The 20,140-nt window shown below is 39.0% G+C and overlaps 1 protein-coding gene across 2 annotated transcripts in view; it reads right to left on the bottom strand.

The window, feature by feature from the left end:
- Nucleotides 1-20,140, bottom strand: part of LOC135224676 (histone-lysine N-methyltransferase SETD1B-like) — a 581,280-nt gene that overhangs the window by 338,716 nt on the left and 222,424 nt on the right. Inside the window, exon 2 of one of the 2 annotated variants that reach the window (XM_064263914.1) lies at nt 2,228-3,701. In XM_064263914.1, the coding sequence (XP_064119984.1) occupies nt 2,228-3,701 (1,474 nt within the window). Of the gene's footprint in view, nt 1-2,227; nt 3,705-20,140 lie in introns of both variants that reach the window. The other variant, XM_064263915.1, reaches the window with a different exon arrangement.

Consider the following 20,140-nt stretch of genomic DNA (forward strand, 5'->3'; position numbering starts at 1 on the left):
AATAAATAAGCCATAAATATCCTATCCTAAAATTTCTGTAGCTTGAAATCAACGCGAAACACCTGTTTCAGGCTTTCCTAACCCTCCAACAAGATCATCAACAACGACAACAACAACAACAACAATAACAACGAAGCAGCTTGCAGGCTTACTCCCCGAGTAAGCGAATACGCAAGTCCCTGAAGCCAAAGCAACACTTATAACCCCGGCATTACCTTATTGCACGAATTCGTTCAGCTGCTTAACGAAGCTGTTACAATTAAGGCGTTCATTATGACTGAACCCATCTAATTGGAAATGTTACACCACAACAATAACAAATAGCTAATGCATTCTGTATATCGTTATATTATTAATCATTAATTAACTAAATCTGGAATTACGTGGCAGTACTAATCTCTTCACGAACTAAATACTCAATGAGCGAGTTTCATTTAAATGGGTATTTGAGTTCTTGTATACATACATACAAGTATATGATGTACATTTAGTAATTATATATATATATATATATATAATATATATATATCTAGATAATATTATATATATATATATCCGCATGTGAAAAAGAAATAATAAGGAGGCGGGGTGTAGGTCCTAACCGGTTTGCGACTTAGTTTCCAGGACAATTGACGAAAGACTGATAACATAAGAATTATAAGTCCCAAACAAATAAATTTTACTACAGAAACAGTTACTTAACAGTAATATGTATCCGTTCCTTCGTTTAATGGCTTGGAAATAAAGTTCGAAACCGGCCAGGTACCTACACCCCTACCTCTTATTTTTCACCCGTTGGATATGTTGTAATAAATGAATCAAGTGCTAAAGAGTTAAAGGAGATTATAATCATATATATATATATATATATATATATATATATATATATATATATATAATGATTATAATCTCTTTAGCACTTGATTCATTTATATATATATATATATTATATTTATATATATTATATAATATAATTATATATATTATATATGATTATAATCTCTTTAGGCACTTGATTCATTTATTACACATATCCACGGGGTGAAAAATAAGAGGTGGGGTGTAGGTCCTGGCCGGTTTCGACTTTATTTCCAAGCCATTAACGAAGGACTGATACATACTGTAAGTACTGTTTCTGTAGTAAATATGTTTGTGACTTCTAATTCTATGTATCAGTCTTTCGTCAATGTCCTGGAAATAAAGTCGAAACGGTTAGGACCTACACCCCGCCTCTTATTTTTTCACATGCGGATATATCTATATATATATATATATATATATATATATATATATATATATATATAATATATATTTTACACGACGACACAATCTATGACTTCTGACATCCACCATTATTCATAAATAACGATGAACGGATACCTAATTTCTTTTGAAACGAATAACTCGGCTCTATTATTAAGATGCTGTCGACACCGATAGTCTTTCAAAAGAAGCTTTTAAATGAAGTCTAACCCTCTTGATTCTATGCTAGTAACTGATGTATTACAGAATGTACAGACAACCTTCATAAGACATGACAGTACAATACATTGCATAAAATTATTACTTACTCTGTGGACATACCTGATAAGGAGGGTGATGTTTGTTTCCCTAGGAAAGTCTTGGTAGCTAATGCATTTAGAAATGGAAGCCTAGTCAACTTTCACAAGACATGACAATACTACTATACAGTTTTAAAATTACTACTTACTCCAAGGACATACCTGATAATGAAGATGATTTTTGTTTACCTTGTAAAGTTTGACATCGATGGTCAGACACAATGACATCAACAAAAACTGCATCAAAACTACAGCATTTAGAAATGAAGACATGCATGCGTTTTATATACCAAAATTCAGAAAACATGAATTATGTCTGTGCCATCTAACACTCCCTTTGCAAATAAGAAACTGAAAACTGTCAAAAGAAAAACAACTAAATTTATAAGACAGTCATTGTGAAGGTCACACTACAGAACGACAAAAGCTCAAATCATTTGTCATCAGGAACTTATTGTAAAATAAACAACATGGCATCTACAAGCCTGGCAAAATGTAAAGGCATTGATAAAAAATAAAACCTTGACAAATAAAAATGTTTGCCTGGCATTCAGAAAGGTAAACAATGACACACTGTGAAATCTCAACTCCTGGAAGAGTGGAGAGAGAGAGAGAGAGAGAGAGAGAGAGAGAGAGAGAGAGAGAGAGAGAGAGCAGCTTCTTACCTGACGACACTGTGAATGAGCTTTTGGGCTTGTTCTGGAGTGGGCGGCGGCCAGTCATCACGCGGGTGTACCCCGGGATCCACCCATGGCCCCCCGCCCATCATAGCGGGGTTGCGAGGCAGAGGGCCGTAGTCCAGCGGGAAGTCCAGCGGGTAGTCCAGTGGGTAGTCCTGAGGAAGGAACTCCGGGGGATGCAGGAATTCGGGAGGAATGTCTCCCGGGAAGGCCGCCGGGTGGTGGGGGTGCGGCGGGGGCGGCGGCAGGAAGGCCATTTCCGACCCCATCATGGCGTCGGGAATGTACCCCATCTCGAAGGGGTACATCGGATAAGGCGCGAACTCCATGGGGATGAAGGGAGGCCCCATGGGCGCACCCGGTGGTATGGGGGACATGGCTCCGGGCGACATACTCCCCGGAGACAAGTGCCCCGCCTGGGGGGACATGGGCGGCGGGTAACTCATGAGGTGGGGGAAGCGAATGGGGTCCTGGGGCAGCGGGTAAGGCTCGTCCATGTACCTCGGGTCGATCAGTCTCGGGTCGATCAGGCGAGGATCGATCAAGCGAGGATCGATCATGCTGGGGTCGATCAGCCTGGGGTCGATCATCCCGGCCTCCACCATCCTCCGCTGCTGCTGCTGCTGCTGCTGCTGTTGCTGCTCCAGCAGGTGCTCCTGATGGTCGAGCCATCTGTCGGATGACCTGGATCTGCGGCGGCGACCTTGCTCTTGGCTGGTGGGCACCCGACGGACGTCCACGTCTCCCGACCTGCTTTTCCGCAGGTGACGCTGCTCCTTGCTGCTCTCCCTCCCTCCTCCGGCTGCGGGGGGCTCCCTCTCCCTCGTGTCCCTCGAGCGCCCGCGACTGCCGTCGCGCTTCGGCCGCGACCTGCTGTTCACGTCTCTGACGTCGAGGGTCATCAAGTCACCGGAACTGGAGGACATGTCGTCCCTCCGCAGTCGAGTGTCTTCGCTTCTCTGTCGCCTGGGAGGCTGCCGGCGGCCCTCTTCCTCGTGCCTTTTGAGACGGGAGCGGTCCTCCGACATCTGCCTTCGGACGCCGTGGTCCCCCCTCGGGGGAGTCAGTATGGCGGGGGGAGGGACGGGGTTTCTCATGTGGGGAGCTGTGGGGGGGGATGCCCATGTCGGAATTGATCTCCTGGTACTCGTGACTGGACGGAGAGGAGCTTCCGGAACCGGGTCTGGGCAACCGGGTCTTCCGGGGCAGGTCTGGCGGAGGCGGTTCGACGGGAGTGCGCGGCTTGAGGGACCGGTCCACGGGGGGAGGAGGGGCCCCTCCTCTCCCTTCTTCGTTGCCTTCTTCGTCGTCGTCGTCGTCGTCATCGTCATCAGCGGCGGCGGCATCAACGACGTCAGCGATGTCCGGAACGACGGAGTCATCGTTGGTGTCGGTCTCGATGTCATCGAACTCCGATAAGACACGGTCCAGCACGTCCAGGCTCTGGCGGATTTCCTCACTGCTGGAAAATACAAGAAAAAGAAACGAAAATTAGCCGAATTCTAAAGGTATGTCCAGATACTCCCCTTCAATATTAAAAGGTATCTTTAGTTCACTTGTAAACAACTGCTGGAAATAAGGAATCATTCAGTTCACTAGTAAACAACTGCTGGAAATAAACGAAAAATGAAAGAAAATTATACGATTTTCAAATTATATATCCAGATACTCGCCTTCAATATTAAAAGGTATCATACAGTTAACTTGTAAACAAATGCTGGAAAAAAAATAAAAGAAAACGAGAAGATTTTCAAAGTTATGTCCACACACACACTCGCCTTAAAATACTAAAAAGTACGTTACCATTCTCTACAAACAGCAAACGGAAAGATGAATTTATGAACTTGTTTACAAAAATAAAAATAAATAAATAAAATAACTACCACAGCCATCCACAACTACTGCAAATTGCAGCTCATGTGCTAAATACGTTCTCTGTTTGGCATTCTGTAACTTAACTCAAACAGGATATAATTATCGGAGCTCGTCAAAGTTAGGACTTAACACGTTTGCTTTTTATTTTTCCTTGTTACAAAAGGCCCAGAAATTAAATTATTGCCACCCCCCTCTCTCTCTCTCTCTCTCTCTCTCTCTCTCTCTCTCTCTCTCTCTCTCTCTCTCTCTACTTTGAATGATCTTTTTATTAGTATAGTAAAATAGAAATAAATTTGCATTCCACTGATCAGCCTCCCCCCCACCTCTCTCTCTCTCTCTCCTCTCTCTCATCTCGTCTCTCTCTCCTCTCTCCTCCTCTCTCCTCCTCTCTTCTCCTCTCTCTCTCTACACCGCTAAACACACCCCGACGCCCACAACCATTGTATCTTTCACTAAGACTAACAATGCAAATGCGAGTAGAGGCCATTTTTCACTTTTTATTCGAGTCAATATTTCGCCAAACAACGCCGCACACCGCATTTACATTATAAATTGGTCTGAAAATTGTTTTGACTAATTGAATGTAGCCGAGAATTGGTTACTCTGCCACGCATAAATAAACGTGCGGCGAATTCACTTACTCGTGTAAGTGTAGGCTACCTGACTCTCTCTTTTGTTTGTGTATGATTTTTTTTTTTTTTTTTGGGGGGTAGGTTTTTTCCTTTACAAAATTATACTATTTTACTCATCTCGCTTGTGCATGAATGTGTGTACAAGTGAAGTATATTATATATATATATATATATATATATATATATATATATATATATATACACACACACATATATATATATATACTATACTTTCGAATATTCACTCTCTTCCTTCAGCAAGGAATTAAATAATGTACTACAATGGTTAACAGAATGTAATGACTTCAACGACTTGATTCTACTTTTAATATTTCATGAAATTCAAAATTCTTCAATAATCATCGTAATTAAGCGTCTGTAACTCCCAGTCCGCTCATTTACTTTATTTTTGAATAAATTAACAAATTAACTTCATTTCAAATAACATTGCTAACCATTCCCGCTCGAGTTATCAGTAAACATTTGAATATAATACGACAACAAAATCACTGCGAATTTTATTCTCCACTTCAATGCTCGTTTGAATACGAGAAGCAAGCGTTATCAATTTTATATATTTTATATATTACATTCAGTCAATCTCATCATGAAATGTAATGATAAAAACTGACAATGATCTAGGAATCGATTTTAAATCATTTTTATCAAACGAATGAAAAAGCTATTTATATAAAACCCATAAAATCTCATCATCGTGAAATGTAAAAACAAAAATAGATCCATTAGTAATTAATTCTGAATAATAAAACAAAGTAAAAAAGCCAGGTTTAAAATCAATGAAACAATGGGCGTTTATACGTCCAGCTACCCCGTTTTTGACTACATTTCCACGGCTTAGCGCTGTTTTCTCCCCAGTGCATTAATTGCTAAATAAATAAAATAAATGAAAAATAACTATGATGTTGGTTCAATACCCGTGCCTTTGTTAAGAACTGGAACAGCACACGTTCCTCTGTTCGCCAAGCCCCCCAAAAACTGGAAATGACGACCGCTTTCAATTTTCGTATCGAAATCAGATGCTCGAGGCGAAATCATAATATTCACCTGTTTTCGTTGGAGCCTTCAAAGACTGAAGCAGTGGAGGTGTTCCAGGTTGTGCGAAGCCTTTACGAACAGAAAAGAGATGGACGTGTTAATAAACTGGCGATGTCTTTTACTAAATACCAAAAGCTAATGTATGTATGTATGTGTATATATATATATATATATATATATATATATATATATATATATATATAAGGTTTGTGTGTGTGTATGTGTGTATATATATATATATATATATATATATATATATATATATATATATATATATATATATATATACATGCACACAAATACATTATAATATATATGTGTGTGTCTGTGTGTGTATATTTATATCCATCTCTTTGGAAAAACAAAAGTTACATTCCTCTATTCGTGCATTCTTCAACATTCTGAAATGAGGACATATTATAATCCTCGCGAGGGTTTAAAAAAAACAAAATTACGGAATATCCTTTACATTAAAAAAAAAACTAAAAGCTAAAAGCCAACAAACCTTTAAAACCTCTTCTATAATCCCCGTTAAATATCAAAGACCGGTTCTAAATAAATAACAAATATAAAATAAAAGTAAAAAAATGCTCGAGAATTACGAAATATCCTTTACATTTGTGCCCTTAAATAAAACAAAACAAAAAAAAGCTAAAAGCAAAGAAACCTTTAAAACCTCTTCTATAATCCTAGTTAAATATCCAAGGCCAGTTCTAAATAAATAAATATAACTAAAAATATGCTAGGAACCCAGCGACCCTCCCAAAATATTGGTCCGCCCTCCTGCAGTGCTTGCAACGCCCCAATGTATCCCAAAAGCACATGAATGCGCTCACATAAGATAGGTTACTGCTTGCAATATAGGTTAAGCGATGATTACCCTATTTCTAAGGGGTGTCAATGTGAAGGTAAAGGAAAGAAAAGGAAATACCACCTTGAATATTACGACTTGAAGATATTCGTACAAATTTCTTGATACACAAGACTTATTGAAAAGACTGAAAAGAGTAATGACGAATAGTGCACTAATTTGTAAATATTCTACGATAATATAATAATAATAATAATAATAATAATAATAATAATAATAATAATAATAATAATAATAATAATAATTCGTAAGAGTACAACGAACAGAGCATGATTTTCTCAATGTTCTACAATAACAACAACAACAACAACAACAACAATAATAATAATAATAATAATAATAATAATAGTTTCTCACTCACACCGGGAATTTAAACTGTAACCAAAGCGAGGTAAACATTTATTTCTATTGTGTATGTGAAAAGTCCCAATAATAATAATAATAATAATAATAATAATAATAATAATAATAATAATAATAATAATAATAATAATAATAATAATAATAATAATAATAATCTAATAATAATAATAATAATATTATTATTATTATTATTATTTTGGTAGAAGACCCTCTGTTGGACAAATGCTGTTAAAGAGGCAAGCAGAATTAAGCAAGTTGGTTTAATATATAGTAAGAAAACTAGAAAAAAAAACAATATAAAAAGTGAACTGGTTACAGGTAAGAATCGGGAACCAAGACAATAGAAGCAGATGGTAGAATCCGAGAAGTTCAAGGTACGTGTCCTGAAGACTACAGGTGTTCAACGGTCTATGCTGGCGCCAAGGAATTATAAAGAGAGAGAGAGAGAGAGAGAGAGAGAGAGAGAGAGAGAGAGAGAGAGAGAGAGAGAGAGAGAGAGAGAGAGAGAGGCTGATCAGTGGAATGCACATCCATTTTCTATTTTACTGTACTAATAAAAGATGCCATTCAAAGTGAGAGAGAGAGAGAGAGAGAGAGAGAGAGAGAGAGAGAGAGAGAGAGAGAGAGAGAGAGAGAGAGAGAGGCTGATCAGTGGAATGCACAATCATTTCCTAATGCTAATTTTACTGTGCCAATTAAAGTTAACGGAGTGACCATACAAGTGACTGTTTGAGGAATATTGAGAGCCCCACTATAGCTCTAGAACCGTTAGTTTTATATCATACTAGGCAACAGGTAAAGGGACTTCTAATGATCTCATTCCACACGAAGAACGGTGAAAAGGTGAAGACTCTAACAGTTCACAGTTAAAAGTTTTCTGCTTTTATTATTTCTTTTTACCGTCCCACTACACCGGAGGCGCTATGTGAGACCACAAATTCAATTGTCATGTACACCATTTATCACTTTTTTTTTATTTATTTTTTTTAAAGACGAAGTCAATAATCAGAGAGAAACTAAGGTTAAACGTTGCCACGTTTGCCTCCAAAAATGCCACAAGGTAAAAGCCACAGGCGCTTTTAACCGTTTCGTATATATGGTCACGGGTACAAAAAGGAACCCAATTTTTCGATATATTTTAACACAATTAATAACAAGTTTTATGACGTGGTTTTCGATATATGTTGACAAAACTAATAACAGACTTTACGACGTGGTTTTTACACAAGGAGGAAGTAAGGCTCAACTGTCTGATTGATTATACAATTGATGTACTGAATCAACTGATTGATTTCGTCCGTACACAAGAATCACAGCAATAAAGATAGCGGTTCTCTCTCATTGTGATTTCGATGGACTGGTTATGGGAAACGAAAATACATAATTTACACAGACTGAAACTGGTGTAGTATATAATGCTGGGATCAGTCTATGGTAAGGTTAGACATCACCTAAGAGATAAAAGTTTCTCACAAATATATCTTGTATGATTCAAATATGCAAATGACGGGAAGGCCATTGCATTTGACTTGGTTATTGAAGCCACAGATTCAAATACTGCATAAAAATAAACTTAGTAAAAAAATAAATGCGCCAGTTTCTTCGGCGCAATCGAGTTTTCTGTACAGAGTATAATGTTTGAAACTTTCAGCTACAGCTCATGAAATTCTTAGCAGAGCCCAAAGAAACTTTCAGCCACGGCCCATAAAACTCGTAGCCGAGGCCAAAGATACTTTCAGCCACGGCCCATAAAACTCGTAGCCGAGGTCCAAGAAACTTTCAGCCACGGCTCATGAAACTCTCAGCCGAGGCCCGAGAAACTGCCACGGTCCGGTGGTGGCCTGTGTTCTTATTAACTACAGCGTTGCCAGTTGTGAAACCAGGGCAAAATTTAACCATAAATGCAATAAAAACTACTTAAGCTAGAAAGCTGCAATTAGGTATGTTTGATGGTTGGAGGGTGGACGATCACCATGACAATTTGCAGCCCTCTAGCCTCAATAGTTTTTAAGATCTGGCAGTGGACAGAAAAAGCCATCTCAATAGTTTTCTATTACAGAAAACTAAAAGGAGCAAAAGATACACAGACGTTAAGCCTATGGGGCACACGAGACGAGTGAGTGAATGGATGATGGAATAATTGATACTTACACCCCTCGTCATGAACTGGTTCACTTGGTGATAGTGAGGAGAAGTTGCAAAGATTAATGAATAACATAGTATATTGAGAGCACAGATAAGAAACTCATGAGTATGGCGTGACTCACGTCAGGCTCAATGACAGTAAAAGTATGTGGTCAGTGGTATATAAGTAATTAAGAGTTGAAAAAAAGTGAGGGGGACGAGGGGGGTGGAAGTCACTTAAGTGCAGCAATCAAGAAGTGCAATAAAAGAAAGGAGCCGGATGACGAAAAAGAGTAAAAGTGGGAAAACCAACTTCACTGAAATGGAGTGTAGACGAAAAAAAAAAAAAAAAGAAAAAAAATTAAAACGAAATAATTTTTTAAATTTATTTATTTATTTATTTTGCTGCTTTCGTTGTTATACAGACTCTCTGCACACGAAAAAGCTACCCAAAAAAATAATATCACTATGTATTCTTATTACCGTTTCCTTTTCATACACTGGTATATATTTTGTGGAAACTCACATGGCAAAGTTAATGGACTAGAAAGAAGGTTCTGTCATGAGTGTTTGATCATTTTGACTAATAAGTTATTAGTCAAAATGCTCAAATGCTCAAACACTCATACAGAGCCATCCTCCTTGTCCATTACCTCTCCTATGTGAGTTTCCATAAAATATATACAAGTATATGAAAAAGAAAAATTAAAGTCCACAAAATATAGTATACCAGTATATGAAAATGAAAAATCAAAATAAGTGATAAATCACCTCGCACTTGACAGACACGAGGTCTTTTTCTAAAAAAAAAAAAAAATAAATAAAATAAAATAAAAAAAATAAAAAAAGACAAAAAGGGGGTGGGGGGTGGGATGATTTCGGCGACCTAATACTCCGGCGAATTCACTGCTGTCGTGATTTCACATCCCATCCGCGAGCATGACAATGCTGTTACTAATTTATAAACTTGACATAAAAGATATTATTACGATTCATAACATAAATACGCATGATCACACTTCTTTGCTTAGGACTTAGATACATACGTTATTATCGTGTATATATTATATAATATATATAATATAATATATATATATTTATTTATGATATAATTGATCGAATCTATATATAATTAATATACTAGGATCCCATAAAAACGCCAAAATGTAGAAAGTTAATGCTATGCCACGGTGAACAACTGTATAAATCCCTCTTCAGACAAGTAATTAATGAGATAAAGAGTTGTAGAAAAGGGATATTTATGCATATATGTGTGTATATATACATACATATAAACACACATACATACACACACACAAAGCCCCCAACGGAGCGCCCTTCAAAAGTTGCCAGACATATTGCAGAGGCAGGCGGAGCACTAGCATAATAAATGCACAAAACTTACTAACTCATTCCGAGTCCTGAATGCAAGCAAGTCTAGCAGGTCCCCCATGGGCACACAGAGAGAGAGAGACAGATGGTGTCGGGATGCATGAAATTATCATACTAGATTGTTTGTCTTGGAAGGAAACTTTTTTTTTTTATCATTATTAAACGAGTTAAGGGGAAGGTCCCCCACCGCTAATTGCATCTCAACGCTTGTGCCATGGGCGGTTCGGAAGTCTCTAATGAAAAAAGTATGACGTTTATACACAAACGCACACATACACAAACACACACACACACACATATATATATATATACATACGTATGTATATATATATAATTATATATAATTAGATATATATATAATACATACATGTGTACATGTAAATACTCTATACATTATACAAAATAAAACAATATAGTATATAAACATACAGATTATACACATACAAACACAGACACATACCAATATTATATATATATATATATATATATATATAATATATCTATATATATCTATATATATATATATATATATATAAATATATATGCCACGAAGGAAAGAGAAAGGCAATGGAAGGGTACGACAACTAAGCCTTTCGACTTACTGTCCTGGCAGTAAGTCGAAATACCTAGCACCACAGTATATATATATATATATATATATATATATATATATATATATAATCTTATAAGAGAGAGAGAGAGAGAGAGAGCGAGATAGAGAGAATCACAACCTTCTACATTAGGAAACATATGGACTCCTCTCCCCGTTCCACACAATACTAAATTGTCAGTCACGAGACTAGACAAAGTAAGGAAGGGCCTCCGACCGCGTAGGTATAGAATTTCCAGGTTGTTCCATTACAGTTTCTAATTTTAAAAATCTCACTTAGAAAGCACAAGGATTCGATGAAAGACTGAAGGTGTCAAGTAGGGAAGGATGATAATTCTAGGGTGGTATATACTATTGTTCCTCGTTGGACGAGTGGCTTACGTCCTCACCTACCGATTCGGTAGTCCCGCGTTTGATTCCCTGCTCTGCCAACGTGAAATCAGAGGAATTTGTTCCTGATGATTAGAAATTTATTTCTCGACATAATGTGGTTCGGATACTACTGTAAGCTGTAGGTCCCGTTGCTAGGTGGTTCGGATACCACTGTAAGCTGTACCCGTTGCTAGGTAACCAATTGGTTCCTAACCACGTAAAAATGTCTAATCCTTCGGGCCAGCCCTAGGAGAGCTGTTAATCAGATCAGTGGTCTAGTTAAACTTAAGGTGATATTAACTTTTCTAGGGTGGTATCTAGTATACACCAAAGCCGGCTCCAAGCCCGGATAGGACAGCGGGGGTTGAGCTTACGATTAGATATCGAGGCGCAAGAGAAAATGACCCATAAAGACGTGAAATAAAAATACGTTAACGGTAAGAATTAAAGGTAAGGATAATGTACGGCATTGACACGGAGACCTTTCCAAGGTGACAGCTGATATCTCTCAACGGGATAACATTACAACGGCTGCTTTCTCCAAGACTGTTTCTAGCTGGAAAGAGAGAGAGAGAGAGAGAGAGAGAGAGGAGAGAGAGAGAGAGAGAATACTTTTTTTGTCAAATGAGAGGGAGATAAGTTTTGGCTGTCAAATGAGAGAGAGAGAGAGAGAGAGGGATACTTTTTTTGTCAAATGAGAGGGATAGAGGTTTTGGCTGTCAAATGAGAGAGAGAGAGAGAGAGAGAGAGAGAGAGAGAGAGAGAGAGAATACTTGTTTTGTCAAATGAGAGGGAGAGGTTTTGGCTGTCAAATGAGAGAGAGAGAGAGAGAACACTTTTTTTTTGTCAAATGAGAGGGAGAGGTTTTGGCTGTCAAATGAGAAGAGAGCGAGAGAGAGAGATAGAGAGAGAGAATTTTTTTGAAAGAAAGGGGAGGTTTCTTTTTTTTTTCAAATGTAAAAGGTTTTGGCTGATGAGAGAGAGATAAGAAGAGAGAGAGAAAATACTTTTTTTTTGTCAAATGAGAGAGAGGGTTTTGGCTGTCATGAGAGAGAGAGAGATAAAGAGAAGAGAGCGAGAGAGAGAGAGAAGAGAGATACTTTTTTTTTGTCAATGATTTTAGGGAGAGAGGTTTTAAAGGCTGTCAAATGAGAGAGAGAGAGAGAGAGAGAGAGAAGAGAGAGAGAGAGAGAGAGAGGCAGCAGCAGCAGCAGCAGTTCCAAGGGGTAAACTAACGGACAAAACCGGCCCTCTAGAGCCACAACCATCCACAACCCCCCTCCCCCTCCCCTCACCTCCAACTCCTGGACCCCCTACCTACACCTCACCTCAACTTGGTCGCTCCTCCGTGACTTCCATCTCTCGCCATCCACTACCTCCGCCCCTAAGACACCATACCCCTCCACCTCCCTCCCACCCTCCCTCCCTCCTCCTCGCAATCTTGCACACTCCATCCACCTGAGCAACTGACCAAGACGGTCATCTCGTCAACAGCAGAGTTCTTCCCAAACTACACACCTATAGCGTTGTTTACAATGTATACGTATACATATATATACACATCTTATACATGCATACACACATGCACAGGATAACAGCTGTCCTCCCTCAACAGGTTCCATGTATTAGATGGAATTCTGTTTCAACAGAAGATATTTAATAGTTTTTTGCACACACACACACATACACATACACACATACACACACACACACACACACACCACAAAGCGCACATACACACACACACACACACACACATATATATATATATATATATATAATATATATATATATATATATATATATATATATATTATAGCAGGAATAAAATAGCAAACAGGCATCGTAGATTAAAAATTAACTAAAAATAGCAAACAGCCATCGTAGATTAAAAATTAACTGAGTCCATTTTTTTTATTTCTATTCTTTGAATTTTATTCTTTGTAATTTTACAGCTTTGATGATGAGACATGTGATCTCGAAATTGGCCAATAATTTTACAATGCTACGATGGTTGTTTGCTATTTTATTCCTGCTGAATCTGCGGCGTTCTAGATGCCCCAATCTTCCAGTGTACACACACACACACACACACACACACACACACACACACACACACATATATATATATATATATATATATCTATATATATATATATATATATACAAAACTAACACTCTTTGATTCTTCATATACTGTCTAACTGGTCATTAAAGATATCGAAGAGACGTATAACATGGCTAAAATCTGACAGATTCAACGACACGAACCTTTCGCATGATACTCTACCAGCCTGTGTGATGTAACATAACTGACTTTTTAATTATTCTGGCAAAATTTAACTCTCAGAGAGAGAGAGAGAGAGAGAGAGAGAGAGAGAGAGAGAGAGAGAGATGATAGTTTAATATATCTAACATAGTTCGAATTGTACGCAAACACATAGAGGCAAAAATCATCTAAATCACTATATCTAAAATTCATTAAAACTCAATTAAATTAGTTAAGAGTTTTTTGAACGCTCTAGCCTGTGCTAGATAAAGGTGACCAGCTGACCAACCCTCCCCTGTAAATACCCAAGATAATACTTCTCAAAACACGTTATCAAATCGTATAAATATCACAAGACGGATACTGCAAATCTTGAACCAAAGACATTATTATGCAAAGGTCACTCAGTATTCACATATCTTTCCTATTATCAAGATATATTTTGTTCAACTTTTATTACGTAATACATAATTTACGTAATACATAATACCTAAGATAAAGTCTTCTACCCAATAAAAATCTATTTAAGAATTGTTCCTGTTTATCAAATCATCTGACAAATGCAGAAAAACGGCACCGTTTGAGCTAATGTGTTTTACGTTATGAGTCACAATAGCCAGACCGTTGTTGACATTTTTCTAAACCCTTCAGTCAAGTCATTTTTATGAAGTATCAGGAACTTGAACAAGCTAAGGAACAAAGAGATGGGTTACCTTCAAAAACAAATAAACCCGGATTTTGTTTATGTAGTTAGTAAATACAATTATTTTGATATTTCTCCCCAACACGGCGTTTACCTGTGTTAGACATTTTTCTGGAAAATAAAGCTTCCGAATGTCTAAAACTAATTAGACTGATGCCAACATAGCGAGAAATATGAAACTCTGAAACTAAATATTATTATTATTTTGGTCTATCACAGTCATCCTATTCGACTGGGTGGTTTTTAAAGTATGCGTGTGTGTGTGTGTGTGTGTGTGTGTGTGTGTGTGTGTGTGTGTGTCCGGGTTGCATCCTGCCTCCTTCTTAGGAGTCCATCACTTTTCTCAGTGAGTGCGCTGTTTCCAGGAGCACACTCTGCTGCATGAGTCCTGGAGCTACTTCGGCATATAGTGTTTCCAGGTTGCTTTTCAGGGATCTTGGGATCGTGCCTCCTATAGTGTTCCTATGATTATGGGTACAATTTCCACTGGCATGTCCCATATCCTTATTCTTATTAATATTATTGTTAATTATTATTCAGAAGCTGAACAAGAATATGGCGCTCATTAGGAAGTATATAGTAGTTACAAGTGAAAATACAGAAAGACGAGATCTCGCTTATTAATAAAGAAAAAATAAATCAATTAGACAAAAAATGTACCGACCAAAATTTAGCTTCAATTCTAACAGGGAACTCTGAAAACACTTATGCCAGCGTCCGGTTCGACGCTGCTTAAAATTGAAAATCGCCGATGTCAATCAATACAGGAAGCAACAGAGTTATTTGCGTAGGATTACGCCAACCATGAATATTCAGATCTCGCGCGCCCGGCGCGCAGTTCGTTCAAGTGCGCAGAGATTTGCTCCGACTCTGCCCAAGATCTGGGTCTATCTGCATACGATGAATAATTCAGGACGACGAGGCATACTCAAAGGTATTTACGGGAAGTATGACATGTCGAGAGAGAAAAAGGAAAGAAAGAAAGAAAGCTTGACTTAATGGAGAGCTGAAATAAGCTTCAGATTCAGCTTAAGCTGCGTGAACATCTGGTGGCATGGGAGAGAGAGAGAGAGAGAGACTTGAGTAGAATCAGCTCAGAGAGAGTCAATACAAAATTGCAGACACTTCAGGAAGAAGAAGAAGAAGACGAGAGAGAGAGAGAGAGAGAGAGAAGAGAGAGAGAGAGAGAGAATCAACGAAGGAAAGCATCTACATCGAGCGAGAGAAGGAGGGAGGAACGTGGAGAGGAGGAACAAGAAAAAAAAAAGGTAGAATGAGGAAATGTAGCACCTAAGAGGACGGAATACTTAAGGGGGGGAGCGGGTGGGGGGGGGGGGGGGGGGGTGGGGGGGGGGGGGGATGGGGGGGGGGGGGGGGGGGGGGGATGAGGAGATGGATGCTACTACCGGCGTCACGCACAGTGTGTGGTCAGAGGGAGAGTAAAAGAAGGAGCAGGAGAAACGACCAAAAAGGACAAGTAGCAGCATAGGCCTGATGATGACGGGAGGAAAGAAAGTGAGAGATATACAGGGAATGAGAAAAGGGTGAGAAAGGAGGAGGATAAGCCGCAAATGAGAAGGGCGAATAAATACCAAAGCTTTTCAAATCCACACCCAGCTTGACCGAAACGTTTGAAAGCGCCGGTCGATCGGTCAGTCAGACGCACGAAATCGAAGTCGGTCACTCAAAAGCTTCGTGAGAGACAATGAATGGGTCCTTGTAGTGGGTCCTCTCCTGGGTCAAACAAACACCCCAAATCGCTCAACGGCAGCTGGAAGTCAACAAAAGGGAGGATGGACGAACTATAGGCTGCTGCCGATGCTGCTGCTGCTAACCAAAGGGACGGGGCCCCCAGCAGGAGATGAACGCCTAAGGAAGGCCTAAAGAGAACCTCCCCCCCCCCGGTCGTTCGGCCGGTCCACCCAAAATTTAATGACGTTTCGGGAAACTTGTCCTTTAGATTCATTGCCGGGGTGTAATTAAGAAATGAAGAGAGAGAGAGAGAGAGAGAGAGAGATGCATCAATGCATCTGGGTTTCGCAACAGAGGGTACTGCGAGGAATCTCTCTATCGTAGATAAAAAAAAACTCCCTTCTTAATTAAGTAAAACCGAATTCCGGACGCCACTGCCATCGTCATATGACCTCCAATATGAATAGAAATTGCTCATTGAGCACCGATGAGGATATGAAGAAGAGAGTGAGCAATACAAGTGCCATTTTATTCATTGATATTATCAATTTCCCAGATGATGAAAATAAATGAAGAGAAATAGGGAGAATACATCGATGTCGAACGAAAGTACAAAGAGTGTTTGATGCAGCTTCTAATAAAGACTTCAATTTTGGTCTAAATAAATTCGTAAGGTACCGGGGGGTGTGGGGTGTGTGTGTGTGTGTGTGTGTGTGTGTGTGTGTGTGTGTGTGTGTGTGTGTGTGTGTGGGGGGGGGGGGGGGGGGGGGGGGGGGGGTGCAAAGATCCTGTACAAAGATTCCTTTGTACATACATCTGTCAAAACATCCATGTCAAAACGGCTCACTTGGTTTTATCTCGGTTTAGGAGTTCAGCAGAGAATGAGGAAAAACATACGATAAAGAAAAAATAAATAAAAAAAACAAAGGTAACATTTCAAACACCAGCGGCAAAACAGAGTCCAGATGAAGCAGAAAAACAAACCATAAACGAAATTACAGAAAAACATCAAACTAAAAATATTTCTGCCTTTCGAAAAATACGAGGGAATTCATATTTTTCTAACGTATTACAAGCAGCTGTGCCTAAAAAATATCCAAGTATTAGACGATTAATTTCCAAAAACAAGAACAGTAATGACTGACATATATAAATATCACTGTATAAACACTATAAATATCACTGTTTAAACACTATAAATATCACTGTTGAAATACGTTTCAGTCAATAAAAAAACAAAAGTTTGCGTTTGCTATCAAAATAAAAATAAAAAGATTATGTATAAGTTAAGTATATTTTAGTTTAACCAGACCACTAAGCTGATTAACTAGTAACCAATTGGACACCTAGCAAAGGGACCTACAGCTTATTGTGGGATCCGAACCACATTATATTGAGAAATGAATTTCTATCACCGCAAATAAATTCCTCTGATTCCGCGTTGGCCGAGCCGAGATTCGAACTTCGGACGTCTTATAAGTCGCAGAGATCAACACTTCGTGGAAAGTTTCGCATGAACCATGATTGAAATTTATTTCTGGCAAATACAACATATTCCAAAGAAAACGGGCTTTCTACCCTAGCTTTGTAATAGTAATTGAATTGAACTGAATAATCCTATAAACCATAAACATCAGATAAAATTCAGCACATACCTTGACAACAGGTCTGCAAACAATAATTTCGTACGCATTAACTTTTTTTGGCTAAATTAATCTATCAGCTTTTTAATGAATGATGCATTACAGAAATCGGAAGTCGAGGTCAGAAAACTTTTTCTGTCTAATAATCACGAAACAAAAGGGAAATTTTGATTATGCGACTTAAACCAAGCAGTCATTTTTGGAGAACCTTAAACTTCGCTGATAAAACTAACAACCCATCAAGCATCAGGTTTTAAACGCTCAAACTAAAACTATTAAAACTGTGTGCAAAGATAAAGAATTAAATCAAATAATTCCTGAGTGCAAAGTTAAAGAATTAAATAAAATTATTTCATTTATATATATAAATGAGAGAGGTTGTAGTTAAATCAAATGCTTCCTGAGTGCTAAGTTAATTAAATAAAATGATTCCTCATCATGTAACCTTAAAGCAATTTATATTATATATAAATGATAGAGGTTGTAGTTAGGGGGCAGAAGGGGCGCTGCAAAGACTTTTAAGTAATGGCTACAGTGCACCACGTGAGGTGCACTGTCTGCATAGTAGGAATAATATCTGAAAAGCGTCTCCAACCAAAGCCTAGTACGTGGCATGACCAGGATATTCCCGACGGATACCGAAGATCCCATAACTTCACGAAGTTTAATGCTTGGCATGACCAGGATATCAATAATATATACAAAGAACCCATCTCCCCCAGCCCCCTCCCCCCCCCCCCCTCCCCCTCCCCCCCACCCATATAACTTATAATAGAAGATTATCTAAAGCAACCAGAGTGTTCGGACGTGACTGGCCATGTGGTCGAATGGAATGGCAAGCAGCGAAGTTTATTTCATATTCTAATCGCAATAAACCTCAGTCTTTCGCCTTTGAATGAAGAGATTAATCTCTCCCTCTCATACATACATACAGAGAGAGAGAGAGAGAGAGAGAGAGAGAGAGAGAGAGAGAGAGAGAGAGAGAGAGAGAGAGAGAATCATTACAATGCTTTCACGACCTCAAGTCACTAAATGAAGCGCTTAATCTCTTCCTCTGCATCGTACTATACGTAACGTACGTACAAAGAGAGAGAGAGAGAGAGAGAGAGAGAGAGAGAGAGAGTCATGGTCATGTTTTCACGACATAACGCCATTGAATGAAGAGCTTAATTCCTTTTCCTCATGCAGAGAGAGAGAGAGAGAGAGAGAGAGAGAGAGAGAGAGAGAGAGAGAGAGAGAGAGAGAGAGAGAGAGGAATCAATAAATTAAAAATGTTTCACGCACCTAGATGAATACATATCGACCTTGAAAGTGTATAGCTATTGTCAACATTCACATTATGAACACAATACATTTTAGCGTATGAGGACCATTTAGATACGAGTAATTACGAGGAAAAGTCCATAATTGAAGTACCCCGTTTTGCATTTTTTTTTCTGTTCCCATAACAGTTTAACTCGACCATACAAGAACGTGATATATCCCCCAGACTGAGAAGTTGTCTTGAACAGCTTGACAAAACTTCGATAAAAAAACTCAGTTCATTTATGCCCCCCCCCCCCCCCCCCCCCCCCCCCCCATTATTCCCCCCCCCCCCCCCCCCCCCCCCCCCCCCCCCCCAGGTAAAAAAAATTAATGTAAAAAAACTAATATTCCTGTTGACATGAGCGTGAAATGAACTATATATGAAAGAGCCTTACCATTCAAGACATTGTGAATGTTCCCATCAGTGTTATGGACACTATTTTTATGAAGTATAATCTAACTCATAAGGTTGCTCAATCTCTGCCAAACACTGATGGAATTGTAAGGCCAAAGGCCAAGCACTGGGACCTATGAGGTCATTCATCGCTGAAGCAGAAATTGACAGTAAAAGGTTTGAAAGGTGTAACAGGAGGAAAACCTCAAGGCAGTTGCACTATGAATCAATTGTTAGGAGAGGGTGGAAAGTAAGATGGAAGAAAGAGGATCTGAAAGGAGGTAGAGTAAAAGTAATGAAAGGGATGGCAGCTAGGGGCCCAGGGCACGCTGCAATGAACCTTAAGTAATGCCTACAGTGCACCACATGATGGTGCACTGACGGCACTAACCGGCCCCCCTCCCCCCCGACGGGCCACACACTGATAGACGACACAGCAATGCACTTGAGATACACTACTACAAAACACAAATGCGACCAATACTACCACTACTCACTCACTCCTTCCACCAGCTCCCCGCCCCCCCTTCCCTAGGCGTCGCCGCCGCTAGGTAAAGGAATGCAAATGAAAAAGCTGTGTTGTGGCCAGATAAAAAG

This window comes from Macrobrachium nipponense, chromosome 12 (genome assembly GCF_015104395.2).
Source record: "Macrobrachium nipponense isolate FS-2020 chromosome 12, ASM1510439v2, whole genome shotgun sequence".
Classification (NCBI taxonomy): domain Eukaryota; kingdom Metazoa; phylum Arthropoda; class Malacostraca; order Decapoda; family Palaemonidae; genus Macrobrachium; species Macrobrachium nipponense.